Below are 15,066 nucleotides of genomic sequence, written 5' to 3'. Positions count from 1 at the left end.
AGGCAGCACCTGTTGTGTGGTACGATAAGGTAGCAGCAAGGGCCAGGAAAAGGGACTCTGGGAAATGGGTGGGCTATGTCTTAAGAGAGAAAAGGAATCCCTAGTTCTGGATAAGAACCAGCATGTTTGTATCCAGAACTGGGGCTGGGGCTCACCCCTGGGCTGGGCATGTGTGGACAGACCCAAAGGAGCATAGCAAAGGCTTTGGAAATCAACTGACCCTGGAACCATGCTCACAGTGAGTGAGTCAGAATCACTGCACTCTGAACCTAACCAAGCTAACTGCTTGCTAAAACAAACAAACAAAATCAGCATTCTACAGAGGATTTTGGTATGACCTAGAATCTCACAACACAGTATTCAAAATTCTAGGATACAATCTAAAACTACTCAAAACACAAAGAACCAGAAAAATTCCAATTTCAAAAGAGAATATAATGAATAGATGCCAATTGTACTGATGACCCAGATGTTAGAATCAGTAAACACATACTTTAAATCAGCTATTATAACTATGTTCCATAAGGTAAACAAAAATACTCTTGAAATAAATGGGAAGATAAACATTCTCAGCAGAGAAATAGAACATATAAAGTAGACAAAAGGAGTAAAAAGAATTAAACAGTTATTCAGGGACCTATGGGAGAATATCAACATGCCTAATATTTGTGTTACTCCAGAAAGGAGAAAGAGATTGGTGTAGAAAAAAATATTTGAAGAAATAATGGCCAGAAACTTTGCAAATTTGGTGAAAGGTATCAATGTACAGATTCAAGAGGATTAGAGAACCCCAAACAGGATAAACTAAAAGTAAACCGTGTCCAGACACATCATAATCAAACTGCTGAGAAACAAAGATAAAAAAAAATTCTGGAAGGAGCCACAGAAAGACAACTACATCGGTGGACAGAGATTCTCATGACTACAGATTTCTCATCTGAAACCATGAGAGTCAGGAGATACAGGACAACATCTTTAAAGTGTTGAAAAGTCTGAAAAGAAACAGATGTGCTTAAAATTACGTGATTCTTTCAGAACTTCTAGATTCATTAAAGTCACAAAACAATTTAAATTAGCCTGGAATCTGCCAAGCCATTGTATTTAAAATCTGGAGCGCCACGTACCTGGATCTGGCAGCACCTACACAGTTTGGATGGTTGTCAGGGATAACACCCTTTCCCATGGGGGTGGGCAGAAATGGCAATTTACATTGCTCCACCAACTTCCTGATACTCTCCTCTGCACGGGCATAAGCAGCACCTACAAGAAATTGAAATGTATTGGACAAGTCAGTTAAGCTCCAGACACTGTGACCCTTAAAATAGTTCATGTGAAATTGCTTTTAGAACTTCTCAAACATTCTCCTGCTCTGGGCTTAAACTCAAAACAAATTGTGACTATGGTTTTTGTTTGTTTTTTGGCCATGCCGCGCGGCATGTGGGATCTTAGTTCCCCAACCAGGGATCAAACCTGTGCCCCTGCAGTGGAAGCACAGAGTCTTAACCACTGGACCACCAGGGAAGTCCTGTGACTATGGTTTTTATCTTTGGTATTTTAAAATGTTTAAGAAGCCAATAGTTCTAATTTCCCCCCCAAGTGATATTATCAATTATTCTGAAAGATGTCTACCCCTAAACAAAAGCTGCACTTCACATCTCTTGCTGCTCTTAATTGTCAGTTCTATGCTACCTTCCTACTGGATTACTACTCACAATTCCCTGGACACACATCTACTGGTAGGTGCAGGTAGGAGAGGAAGGACTCTGCCCTGACAGGGAAGAGCAACCTCACACTTTGCTCCCCACCACCAGCTAACCAGGACTGCACCGTCATCTAGTCTGTGTATGGAAATTCTAACAAGGGGTCTACGTTTCTAAAGCTCTGTAGATCGCTTCACAGGCTCTATAATCCTGTGATCACAACCGGACTAACTCGAATGGGTCACATCATTTGTTTTTACAGTTGTGTGCCTGCAGAATAACCATATGCTTTATGCCCTCAATGGCACTGAAAACAACTTACTGTTTGAATATAGAAATGATTTCGAGGGAGATGCAAGAGGGAAGAGATATGGGAACATAAGTATATGTATAACTGATTCACTTTGTTATAAAGCAGAAACTAACACACCATTGTAAAGCAATTATACTCCAATAAATATGTTTAAAAAAAAAGAAATGATTTCGTTTCTCATGTCATCAAGGCCATCGTTTTAGCTATTTAACTTTATGCTCTTTCTCAGCGTTAGTAGAATATTACTCCATATCCAGAAGTTACAATTCTCTACTGAGTCTCAGTAAATAGTATAGTATGTTCAGATTCAATTTAATGCTCCCCACTATAAAACTACCTTAGAATCTTTTGTCATCCGTGTAGGATGAAAAATAATCGCTTTTTTTTAATCCAGAAAGTTTCCTTATATTCTCCTTCTTGCCTCAATATTTGTCCATTCAGTTCCCTCTTCCTGGAATGCGTGGGTTCTGTGTGTCCACTCAGTGACCGGTCACCCATTATTTCAAGGGGTGGCTACAGCATCATCTCTTCTGAACGGTCTTTCCACACCACCTACACAAGAGCATTGTTGCTGCTTCCCCTGGGAATCCACCTCAGCCCTCTACACACACCCCACTTATTTGTGACCAGGTCTGTCTACTTATAAGCAGGAACCATTATTTCTCTATATATCCCACAAATGTTTTCTATAATCCCTGCCTTATCATAAGGACTCATTAAATGGTGGTTAAAGGAAGTACAAAAACTAGCATCCACTGAGCTCTTTCTATTATTTTGTTGTTTAATTTTATCAGTACTGTTGAGGTAGCTAATCTCTATTTTACAAGTGAGGTAACTGAGACTCAAAGCAGTTTTTGCCAAGGTCACAGAGCTAATATATCACATAGCTGTACACAACTCAGCTCTGACTTCAATTTTTTTCTGTTGTCCACCATTTTTACTAAAACTGTTTTTAATTTCTACGTAGTTATCTCCTGTAGTTGATAAATGACTAGCATGGTCATAGATGATTCATAGCCCCTTTAGGTCTAGAACATATAATGGATACTATAATAAATTGCTGACATGTGTATAAACTGGTACAATACCTTGGGAGAAAGCAATTGGACAATATGTTCCAAAGGCCTTAAAATATGAATACGTTTTAACTTAATTAATTTTCTTTCTGGGAATCTATCTTATATCCTAAATATGGAAAAAGCTTTAAGTACAAACGAGTCTGTTGCAGCTATTCTAAACACAAACAAAAACTGGCAAAGATTTAAATATTTGCCACTAAAGTATTAGTATATACATGAATGGACATTAAAAATTATATTTGGGAAGAAAATTTAAGACCATGAGAACATGTTATTCTAACATTAAATGAATTAAGTATAATACGAAACTGTCTAATAGAGTGGCCATTTGACCCAGCAATCCCACTCCTAGGTACGTACTGAAGAGAACTGAAAATATACATCCACACAAACATTTGTACATGAATGTTCATAGCAACATTTTTCACAGTAGTTCAAAAGTGGAAACATCCCGAATGTCCATCAACTATGAATGGATTAAATTAAATGTGGTATGTCCATACAATGGAATAATAACAATAATAACTATGAAATATATTTATTATATTATATATAATTATAGTAAATATATTATCATTATTATTCAGCAATAAAAAGAAATGATGTACTGATACATGCTACAACGTGGATGAACCTTGAAAACATTACGCTAAATCAAAAAGGTCAGTCACAAAGGACCATACATTATATGATTCTATTTAAAAGAAGTGTCCAAATAGGCAAATCTATAGAGACAGAAAACAGATTCACGGTTGCCTGGGGCAGAGGGCTAAGGAGGTTTGGGGTGACAGCTAAGGGATGTGGGATTTGGGGGAGGGTAATAACAATATTCTAAAATTGACTGTGGTGATGGATGCACAACTTTGTAAATACACCAAAAGATATTAGATTGTATACTTAAAAAAAAACTGTCTAGGGCTTCCCTGGTGGCGCAGTGGTTGAGAGTCCATCTGCCGATGCAGGGGACACGGGTTCGTGTCCTGGTCTGGGAAGATCCCACATGCCGCGGAGCGGCTAGGCCCGTGAGCCACGGCCGCTGAGCCTGCGCGTCAGGAGCCTGTGCTCCACAACGGGAGAGCCCACAACAGTGAGAGGCCCGCATACCACAAAAAAAAAATAAATAAAAAACTGTCTATACAGTATGATCACAAGGTATAAAATATACATGCAAAAAGGAATACAAAAGTACTACATGTTAAAATGGTCTTCTTTGGATGAAGGGATTTCTTCTTTCTAATCTACTGGATTTTCCAAATTTTTAATAATATTCATGTGTAATCTTCATAATGGAAAGAAACACATTTTATTCATAAGAAATGTAATAGGGACTTCCCTGGTGGTGCAGTGGTTAAGAATCCGCCTGCCAATGCAGGGGACACGGGTTCGATCCCTGGTCTAGGAAGATCCCACATGCCAAGGAGCAACTAAGCCCGTGTGCCACAACCACTTAAGCCTGTGTGCCTAGAGCCCACGAGCCACAACTACTGAGCCCACGTGCCAGAACTACTGAAGCCCGTGCACCAAGAGCCCATGATCTGCAACTAGAGAAGCCATCACAATGAGAAGCCTGTACACCACAACGAAGAGTAGCCCCTGCTCGACACAACTAGAGAAAGCCCACGTTCGGCAACGAAGACCCAACGCAGCCAAAAATAAATAAACTAAATAAATTTACAAAAAAAGAAAGAAATGTAATAGGTGATATTCCAGGCATTCTAGAATAATTCTATGATTTCAAAACTAATAAATAATGCTAAATGAATAAAGAGAATTTTTATTCCAATTTCAAACATTAGAGCCAATGCTAATAAATAATGAAGACAATTTCTAAACAGAATCAGCATTCTTTTGAAAGCCTAGCAAGATTTAGAGTTCCATTCAATGCTACCTTTCCCGACGATAAGAAGGGGCTGTTTGGCATTCCTAATAACAGATGCTGCCATACATACAGCAGAGCTTTCTGCCATACTAACAGGAGGTGGCATGCAGCACTCCACGTACCTGGAAATAAAGAGCTCTGTTAATTAGGAGGCCAACTTTTAAACTTTTTTATTGTGAAAATATCAAATACAGAAAAAGGTAGAAAAAATAGTATAATAAACTCCATATGCCCACCCTGTAAATTCAACTACTAATATTTTACCACATTTGCCTCACACATACACACATAAATATACATATACATTTCTTCCTAAGCCATTTGACAGTATATTACCACAGCAAGACTTAAAAATTAAAAGATAAGGACTTTCTCCCATATAACCATAATATCCTTATCATACCTGGTAAATTAATATTTATTCCCTAAGATCATTTAACAACCAAAGGAGCAATTCACTGACAGGAAATCTGAATTAATGGCTTCACACTGTGGTAGTAGTTGTTGTTGTAGTAATAATAAAAAAACATACTAAAAGTTAATATTTCATACCTACTATGTGCCATTTATCCTTATTTAATGTTCAAAATAATGAGATTAGGTATTACCATTATCTCTGTTTCACTACTGTGAAAAAAAAAAAACTCAAAAAGTAGGTAACTTGCCTGGGGTCCCCAGATGGCATGTGGCAAAGACTGGATTGAAATCGGTTTTTCTGTCTCCAAAGTCCATGCTTGTAACTACCTCACTATATTTCCACTCATTGAGTAAGTCAATATTTTAGTATCACAATATGCATTAGTAAAAGAAATATTAAATATTAAAACTGTCATAGTTAAGTATTTCTAGACACCAACTCCTCAGTGTTTTAGTTCATTTATCCTAATTAATAAACATCATACTGTACAAAACTTGGGCATATAATACCAAAAAAGGACATCCAAATCTTTACAAAAATTTTAAAGAAGGCTTACAGAGTTAACTTACCTAAGGCACATCTCCCCCCAACCCCAATAATACTATTTTGATTGTCATGTTCAGGTATTATGAAGAATAGATGTCCTTTTTGTCTGACTCTCCCAAATGGAAACCTCTACTTGGTATCCTGAGTGAACAGAAATGCCCACTGTCTCTCTGTAGTCACTAGGTCCATGACAGCAGGAATGCGCTAAATGGTACTCAGGGTGATGCAGTAACCCAAGTACCCATCCTTACCAGGAGTGACTTAGATACCAGTTTGTTGTACTTATTGTTCACTCAGTGTTTATTTATGGACTAGGGGAACTTGGCAAATCATAGTAACATCTGGTGTTGAAATATTTTTAAATCACAGAGACAGACTGAAATTTTTTATGCTGAGTTCTTACTAGAACTATTTGAAAATTACTATTTTTCAATAGTCACTTCATCTCTTGGTTTATACCATGAAGGCTCTAAGTAATAATACTACATGAGGATTAGTTTTTTATGGTTACTGAAAGAATAATTTCAAATGAGGAGTTTGGGAAGCTCCAAGTATTTGATTTAGTAATTAAACCCCAAAATAATTCCTAAATAATGCCATTTTAATTAAGAGAATTAAGCCCTTTGGCCAGGATTCAGTTTAATTACTAAATCTTCAAAAGTTAAGACAAATTGAAGATTAACTTATAAACTGCTAGGTAAATTCTTTTTAAAAGGTAAGCATTATGGTAACACAATTAAGAAAGAACTCCAGTTAACTATTACTCACCTTATAGAGTTGACATTCACCTGGAGGTTAACAAAATCTGCAGGTATGTCAACATAGCAAGCACCTGGACGACCATAAATACTGCTTCTCACTGCCTAAGTTCATTACAAATGGAAGAAAATATTTAAAAAATCTCAATCCTTATTATCACATTCCACTCAAAGATAATTTAAAATTGTGAAATGAACACTATTTTGATTTTTCTCGACATCCTTAGTTGATGCAACATCCTTAGAAGTAACCAATTTTAATTACATTGAAATGCCCTCTATTGATTCTATATATTTTAAAAGATATTTTTGTTTAAAAGGGGAGAGGTAAGAAAAAAATACACACTTAGGGCTTTAAAATTCATTTTCTATTACACTTTAGTCCTAGAAATTATCTACTAGGTTCTGCCTTCCAAGTCTTTACTTTATAACATTACTTTCACCTGCTTCCTAATCCTAATGATTTAGCAAAGGTTTCAGAAACTGTGATGTTGTAACATGTATCAAATGGTTTCTATAACACATGGTTTTTGAAACAGCCTAAATGTAACTTCACATATAAAACTAACTTATAATATGCTGTTTAATCAATTAAGAGATGGTCTCACATTAATACTAATAGAAGTACTAATTTTCAAAAACTTAAAGTAAATTTAAGTAATAATACTTAAATAATTTAAGTAATAAGTACTAATTTTCAAAAATTTAAGTAATAATACTTAATAATATAAGTATTATTTTCAAAAATAATCTTGCAAAAGTATAAGAGAAAGGGTACCCAGGGTTTCATTATATCCTTCTTTTTATTTTCCCATAATTTAAAAAAATTTTAAAAACTGAAGTAGAGGGGAAATTTTTTCCAAAATAATTTATTTTATCGGTTTCTTTAATTAAGTTAATGACAGTGAATATTAAAATGTACATAGCTATTTATCAGTATCATTGCTAACTGCCTGAATATATTCCAAATTGCTACTCATTCTATGGAGAATAAAAGTAACACAGGTAATAAGCAATTGAGAAAAACCAGCTGACTTGGAGAGCTTGTAATTAAATACTGTACCTTTTCGATAATAGAGGGAATAGCTTCTATGCTACTTGGCCGGGCAGAGAACTTGCTATATAATCTACAAGCTTCAACCTATATGCGAAAAGAAAATCACTTAAAATTCAGCTCATGTATCATATTACTCTTCTGAAAGATGACAAAATGTTAATCCATTACTTTCTATTATGTTTAGAGGCAAGATGGAGAAAAATGCATTACCTAGATTGCTTCTTAAAAGCCTATTCAGGGGCTTCCCTGGTGGTGCAGTGGTTGAGAATCTGCCTGCTAATGCAGGGGACGCGGGTTCGAGCCCTGATCTGGGAGGATCCCACATGCCGCAGAGCAACTAGGCCTGTGAGCCACAACTACTGAGCCTGCGCGTCTGGAGCCTGTGCTCCGCAACAAGAGAGGCCGCGATAGTGAGAGGCCCACGCACCGCGATGAAAAGTGGCCCCCGCTCACCACAACTAGAGAAAGCCCTCGCACAGAAACGAAGACCCAACACAGCCAAAAATAAATAAATTAATTAATAAACTCGTACCCCCAACAACTTCTTAAAAAAAAAAAAGCCTATTCAAAGTACAACCAAATCTCTGCCTTGGTGTGATTCAGGAAGAAAATCAAAACAAGACACAATTTTCATTTCTTAGATTGGCAAAAATAAAAAAGTTAGATAATACCCAGCATCTATCATAATACAAGAAAACAGGCACTCTCATAAACTCTGGTGAGAATATAAATAGGAAGGGAAGTTGACAATGTCTCCTAAAAATGTAAGTAAGTATATCCTTGGACCCAGAAATTCTAAAGCCAGGAATACACAACTTCATCTGTTATATCTCATTACAATAATAATCTATTTTTACATTTCTGCCAGTTTTCCTGTTATATATTTTGTTGTTATGCTGTTTGACATAAATTCAGTAGTGTTAATTTTTCACTGTTTAATGTACTTTGAAGCATTGTATATTCAATAGAAACTGTTTCTCTTAATATTTTTTGATATAAAATCTACTTAACAGTTGGTAGTCTTAGTCCCACAGGTGTGAGTAGGAGTTTTCCTCTCAACTTTTCTCTTCCTCAAAGTCTGATAGTCCCAAACCATTTTTATTCCTGCATTTTCTTGACTCTTTAAAGAGATTATTTTCAGAGTTTAAATTTCTGTCAAAAAGGTGTATTTCTTGGAAGATTGCTCCTAAACAGAGCCTAAGCTTTCTTAATAACCACATTGAGAGTTTCTTGTAGTTGAGGAAAATTACCTTTAAAATATCTCAGGTACTTTTATTTTAATTGTTTATTTTGCAGACAGGAGTTTTAATTTCTTCTCCATAAATCTTAATGGAGTATACTTACGTTACTAAAATGATAGAGGGAAGATCTTAGAGTTGGGTACCTGAGGAAACTCCTGGAAGGCCCCCATTGTTTCCTGACTTCTTTCAGAGGAACCACCAATCACAATCAAGGGCCTGAAATATTAATTTTTTTAAAAGAGAATTACAAATGAGATCAACATGTACAGTACTCAGCAAGTACCCAATAAATAATAAACACTCAATGAATGTTAAAAAAGAGAGAAAGAGAGAGAATTACATTTTCCCTTAAAAACTGCCAATTTAGAAAGATTTAGGAAACAACTTGGTGTGAGAGAACACTTCCTCAATTTTGGAAAAATCTGTAATTTGTGGTAAATATTTTTCCTCCATGCCCCTCTCTCCCTTGCCTCTTTTGGATACTGATTCTAAACCTCTGGGTGTGATGATGTAAAATGAATTGTTATGCCCTTCCTATTATTCTTGAAATTAAGAGAAGAAAAAAACTTTTGTCACACTTTCCTAAATGAGTCTATTTGGAAATGGCAGAATGAAAAAAATTCCTCAGCAATAAAATTCTTATGCTTTGGGGAGAAAAAAAAAAAGATACAGCAAAGTTAAAGTTACTCAAAAATTATCAGACACTAAAGTAGATAAGAAAGAGAAAGTGTAGGAAGGACGAAAGAAAAGAAGTCAAACCCTAAAAAGTAGGAAACACATGGCAAGAAAGAAAACAATGTCCTTCCCACAGGAAATTTAAACATTTTATGAACTGATCAAAACACATCCCCCTTTAACATGATCTTATGAGTAAAGAACCAGAGATGGGATTAAGGGCAAGAGCAACTAATCTGCTTATAAAGCCAACTCAATAAATATAAGATTTCAATTGTCCTGCTAGTTATGCAAGACAAGGTGAAAAATTAAATACATTCTTGCATATTGAACTGGGATCTTTGATAAACAGTTCTTCACTTAAAGAGACTTATACATACATTCACACACACACACATATATATATAGATAGATAAATAGATAGATATGGAATATACACATATTTATTCCAAAATATTAATAGTCTTTTTTTCTAGGTAAGAGAGCTGTTGATTTTTTTTTCCTATTTTCTTCCTAACTCTCTTAATTTTTCACTAAGCCATTTCCTTAAGCACCTGACCCCTGGTCTTCCCACCACAGATCAGTGGTTGCTCCACTAGGTAAAATCATGCATTGAGATTTTTAAGAAAATGTTTTAAGTAATTACCAACAGTTCATGTTTGCATTTGCCATACCACCCAAAGCATGGATGAGACCTGGGCCAGAAACAACAAGGCAAACTCCCGGCCTAAAAGCAAAACAGAATTAATTTTATTAAAAGCAGGTCAAATGCAACACTTGATTCATATCACTTTAGGGTGAAATGTCACCTTCTTGAACTTCAAAGGCAGGATATATAGATCTTTACTACAATTGTAAAACAATTATTAGAATATTTTTTTAATTAGAATAAAAAAGGTTATATCAGTCTTCCTGCAAGAAATAAGGTACCTACCATCCTCACACTGTATTTCGCTAACCTCTTTATACTTTGCTCCTATTATATTTGGGCTAAATCAAGTTGACTGCATACAGAAGCAAATTTTTGACTACTGAGTACATTTCTATATGGAAAAAAAGTGTTTTTAAAAATTTTCTTAACAAATATATAATGTAAATTGGTCTTTACCAGGAAGTAATTCTGAAATGTAGTGCTCTGCCCCAAGTTTTTAAATTGAACTTGAAAGCTTTACCCTAGATGACTTTCTAAGCTTAAAGCACTGGAAAAAAGGTATCTCCATATAATTCAACTTGCCATTTTCAATTTATACAGTAATTTCTTAAGAACCTCTATTTAAGACAGCCTTTAAATTGGTGCAGCCACTGTGAAAAACAGTATGGAGGTTCCTCAAAAAACTAAAAATAGAACTACCATACAATCCAGCAATTCCACTCTGGGTATTTATCAGAAGAAAACAAAAACACTAATTCCGAAAGATATATGTACCCCTATGTTCATGCAGCACTATTTACAACAGCCAAGATATGGAAGCAACCTCAGTGCCCATCCATGGATGAATGGATAGAGAAGATGTGATTGATACACACACACACTCAGCCATAAAAAAGAATGAAATCTTGCCATCTGTGTCGACATGGATGGACTTGGAGGATATTATGCTTAGTGAAATAAGTTAGATAGAGAAAACCAAACACCATATGATTTCACTTATATGTGGACTCTTAAAAACAAAACAATGAACAGAAAATAAACTCAGAGACAGAGAAAAAACTGGTGGTTGCCAGAGGGGAGGTGTGTGGAGGAATGGATAAAATAGGTGAAGGGGATTAAGAGGTACAGACTGCCAGCTATAAAATACGTAAGTCATCGGGATGAAATGTACAGCATAGGAACACAGTTAATAATATTTTAACAACTTTATATGGTGATAGATGGGAACTGGTCTTATGGTGGTGACCATTTCATAATGTATAAAAATACTGAATCACTATGCTGTACACCTAAAACTAATATAATACTGTATGTTAATTATAACTCAGTTTAAAAAAAGAAGTTGAGATAAAACATAGACTTGAGTTTACCTGCCTGTCAGATATCCAACCGCAGAGGCAGCATAACAAGCCTACAAAGAAAAAACACTGGGACTTAAGCATTTTGGGACTCTTATAGTATTACAGTATTATAGTATTAAATTGTATTAAATAATAAGTATTATTAAGTATTATACATGTATAAAGTATGTATATAATAATTCACTCTCAAGTAAGGGGGAATTGGAACATTTTTCATTCTAACGAGTAATGTTCTACCTGTAAATTTTAAATAATGGTTTAAGCATCTAATTCTAATTTTTAGTTTTTCAAGGAATTTGTCCATATCATCTAGTTTATTCATAATATCATCTTATAATTGCTTAAACGTCTGCAGGATCAATAGGAATGTCCTCTTTTTTATTCCTAACATTGATAATTTGTATTTTTTCTCTTTTATTCTTCATCAGTCTTGCTAGGGATTTACCAAATTTATTAATCTTTTCAAAGAACCAATTTTTGGATTTGTTGATTTTTCTCTATTGTTTCTTTGTTTCCTCTTCCATTGATTTCTGCTTTTTTTTAAAAAAAATTTATTTATTTTTGGCTGTGTTGGGTCTTCATTGCCATGCGTGGGCTTTCTCTAGTTGCGGTGAGCGGGGGCTACTCTTCCTTGCAGTGCGTGCGCTTCTCATTGTCGTGGCTTCTCTTGTTGCGGAGCACGGGCTGTAGGTACACAGGCTTCAGTAGTTGTGTCACGTGGGCTCAGTGGCTGTGGCTTGCGGGCTCTAGAGCTCAGGCTCAGTAGTTGTGGCACATGGGCTTACTTGCTCTGCGGCATGTGGGATCTTCCTGGGCCAGGGCTCAAACCCGTGTCCCTTGCATTGGCAGGCAGATTCTTAACCACTGTTCCACCAGGGAAGCCCAATTCCTGCTTTTGTACTTATTATTTTACTACCTTCAGTTTGGGTTTACCTTGGTTTTCTTTTTCTAGCTTCTTAATATGTAAGCATTGATTTTTGATCTTCTTTACTAAGTATAGATTCATTTAAAACTATTTCCTCTAAGAACTGCTTTAGCTATAGCTTACATGTTTGAGATCTCATCTTCTCATCATCATTCAATTCAAAATGTTTTCTATTTTCCATTGTGATTTCTTCTTCACCCCACTGGTTATTTAGGGTCCATGGTGACATCCCCTTTTTCACCCCTGACACTGGTAATTTGTATTTTTTCTCTTTTATTCTTAATCAGTCTGCCGTGAAGGTTATTGATTTTATTAATCTTTTCAAATATTTACAAAGGATTCAAACATACTGAATTTCCAAATGTTTGGGGATTTTCTATCTTTCTGTAATTGAATTCCAGTTTATTTCCATACGGTCAGGTCACATATACTGTTTGTTTCCAATCCTTGGAGATTTGTTGAAATTTCCTTCATGGCCTTCATATGGTTAGTTTTTATTTTTAAACTGCACTTCAGCTCACTATAGGAAGACAAGGAAGGTACTAAATTAAATACAAGATAATCTGGAAAAATGCTAAATGCCCTTTAGGAAGAAATGAGACTGGGTTGGCAAAATGTCCTAACTTCCTTTCTTGTGCTTCCAAATAAGCCTCCAAGAAGGGTGGCAAGGTAATGAGGTGGAATGAGCACTGGACTGGGGCTTAGGACACCTCTGGAGTCCAATCACGGCTTTACCATTTGTGATACCTGTCACTTTGCAGAGCCACCTACTATACAACATGAGACTTGGCCTTCACCCATTCACCTTGCAGGTACTACCGGACCTCCTATCAAGTGCAGGCTCTACCTACGCACTGGGGATACAAATGTGTCAAGAAAAAATAATATCCATGACCCCCTGAAGCTCAGAGCCTACTAGGGAAGTCAGACCGGACAAATAATACACAGACACATAATAATAGTTAGTTACAGAGTGAAGGTCAGGGGACAGGATTCAGACCAGGTAAATGTCCCTTCCAATTCTGACACTCTAGACTGGGCAGAGTACAATACTGTATACTGTAAGAGCATGGACTCCAGACCCAGAATACCTAAGTTCAAATCCTGGCTCTGCCAATACCAGCTGCCTCCTTGAGCAAGTTTCTTAACCCCTCTGGGTCTCACTTTTCTCATTTGTAACTAGGATTAACAATGGTTCTTGCCTTCTAGGATTGTTGTGATTGATACGTGTAAAGTATTAGAGGCGAGACAAGCGTTGACTGTCCGCAGTGAAAATTTGCCATTATTATTACTCATCCCCAATCTTGCATTCGGCTCTCCAAGTCCATACTTACCGCCTGCTCGTTCCTCATCCCGATGTATCTGATGCCCACCTCCTGGGCAGCAAGGGCGATTTCGGTCACCGGGATGCCTACGATGCCAAACATGTAATTCACATCCTGGGGGCCAAGAACAGAGAAATGAGGCCGCTAAAAGGAAAACCTCCAGCAAAGCTCCCCCCTGCCCTCCCCCGCCGCTCTCCCGTTTCCAAGACAACGTCTCGGCCCCGTCGGCTGCCGTAGGAGCCTTTCAATCAGGAAGGTCCAGCACACCTGTGTTTTCAGGGCCTGGGCGACGACTTTAGCACCAGACACCAGCGTCTCGCGTCCGTCGCTGCTTTCTGCCAAATTACTTTCCGACATCTTCCACCTGAAGTTCGAGGCCCTCTCGCAGTGGACAGCAGGCTGACGCGAAGTCACCCAGCCAAACCAACGCCGGAGACACCAACTGTGGGGCCGCTTCTCTGAGTGAGGAGGAGGGCGACCCACCGCTTTAAACGGCGGAGAGGAGGAGGCGGGGCTGAAACCAGCCAGCTCGGGGTGAGGTGAGATGTAAACACACTCTCTCTCCTGCCACAACCTGGCCCTTTCCCCGGGCCCTCCATTCGCGGCCTGCAGAGTGTCAGGAGGAGGCGGGACTAGCTGGAGGCGGAGGCCTGTGCCGAGCAGGTGAGAGGTCGAACCGCGGAGGCCTGTCGCCTTAGTCCACCACCCGGAGCCATTTCGAGACTGCGTAAGGCGGGTGGTACTTACGCAGAGTCCGGGCGGAAGCAGGCTAGGGGCTTGGGCAGAAGGGGACGTGGCGCGCGCTCCCGGCCCCGCCCCTGGCCTCGGGGCTCTGGGGGCTGCGGGCTGGCTTCGCAAAGGCTGCTGGGATGCGGATGGCTGGTTGGTGCTGGTTGTACGGCGAGGTCGTTTTTGGGTTGCGTGGTCATTCTTCCGCGTCCCTTAAGTTCGAGGATTTGACTTACACGCTTTTTGATTTGTACGCTCATATCTTTGTGGCTTTGCAGTCCGTGAAGATTAATACCCGTCAGTTAAATCCGTAAGCGGATGTGTACTCTACGTCGTGTCTTAGAGGAGGACATGGAATCTCCCAAGCGAGAGAAAAAGTAACACCCAGAGCCATTGGACCAGACCGTG

At 37.8% G+C, this 15,066-nt stretch overlaps 2 protein-coding genes across 6 annotated transcripts in view; one reads left to right on the top strand and one right to left on the bottom strand.

The window, feature by feature from the left end:
* Positions 1–14,707, bottom strand: part of HACL1 (2-hydroxyacyl-CoA lyase 1) — a 42,364-nt gene extending 27,657 nt beyond the window's left edge. The window contains exons 1-9 of one of the 3 annotated variants that reach the window (XM_060149566.1): positions 14,197–14,707; positions 13,939–14,043; positions 11,689–11,729; positions 10,313–10,393; positions 9,135–9,207; positions 7,757–7,834; positions 6,704–6,798; positions 4,981–5,093; positions 1,125–1,260 (exon numbers count right to left, since the gene is read on the bottom strand). In XM_060149566.1, the coding sequence (XP_060005549.1) occupies positions 1,125–1,260; positions 4,981–5,093; positions 6,704–6,798; positions 7,757–7,834; positions 9,135–9,207; positions 10,313–10,393; positions 11,689–11,729; positions 13,939–14,043; positions 14,197–14,286 (812 nt within the window). In that variant the 5' untranslated portion in view covers positions 14,287–14,707. The remainder of the gene's footprint in view (positions 1–1,124; positions 1,261–4,980; positions 5,094–6,703; positions 6,799–7,756; positions 7,835–9,134; positions 9,208–10,312; positions 10,394–11,688; positions 11,730–13,938; positions 14,044–14,196) is intronic. The other 2 variants (XM_060149568.1, XM_060149567.1) reach the window with 2 other exon arrangements.
* Positions 14,197–15,066, top strand: part of BTD (biotinidase) — a 56,395-nt gene continuing 55,525 nt past the window's right edge. The window contains exon 1 of one of the 3 annotated variants that reach the window (XM_060149570.1): positions 14,197–14,468. The gene's annotated coding sequence lies outside the window, so the exon portion shown is untranslated. The other 2 variants (XM_060149572.1, XM_060149571.1) reach the window with 2 other exon arrangements.

This window comes from Lagenorhynchus albirostris, chromosome 5 (assembly GCF_949774975.1).
Source record: "Lagenorhynchus albirostris chromosome 5, mLagAlb1.1, whole genome shotgun sequence".
Classification (NCBI taxonomy): domain Eukaryota; kingdom Metazoa; phylum Chordata; class Mammalia; order Artiodactyla; family Delphinidae; genus Lagenorhynchus; species Lagenorhynchus albirostris.
This window is presented reverse-complemented; position numbering and strand designations above follow the sequence as displayed.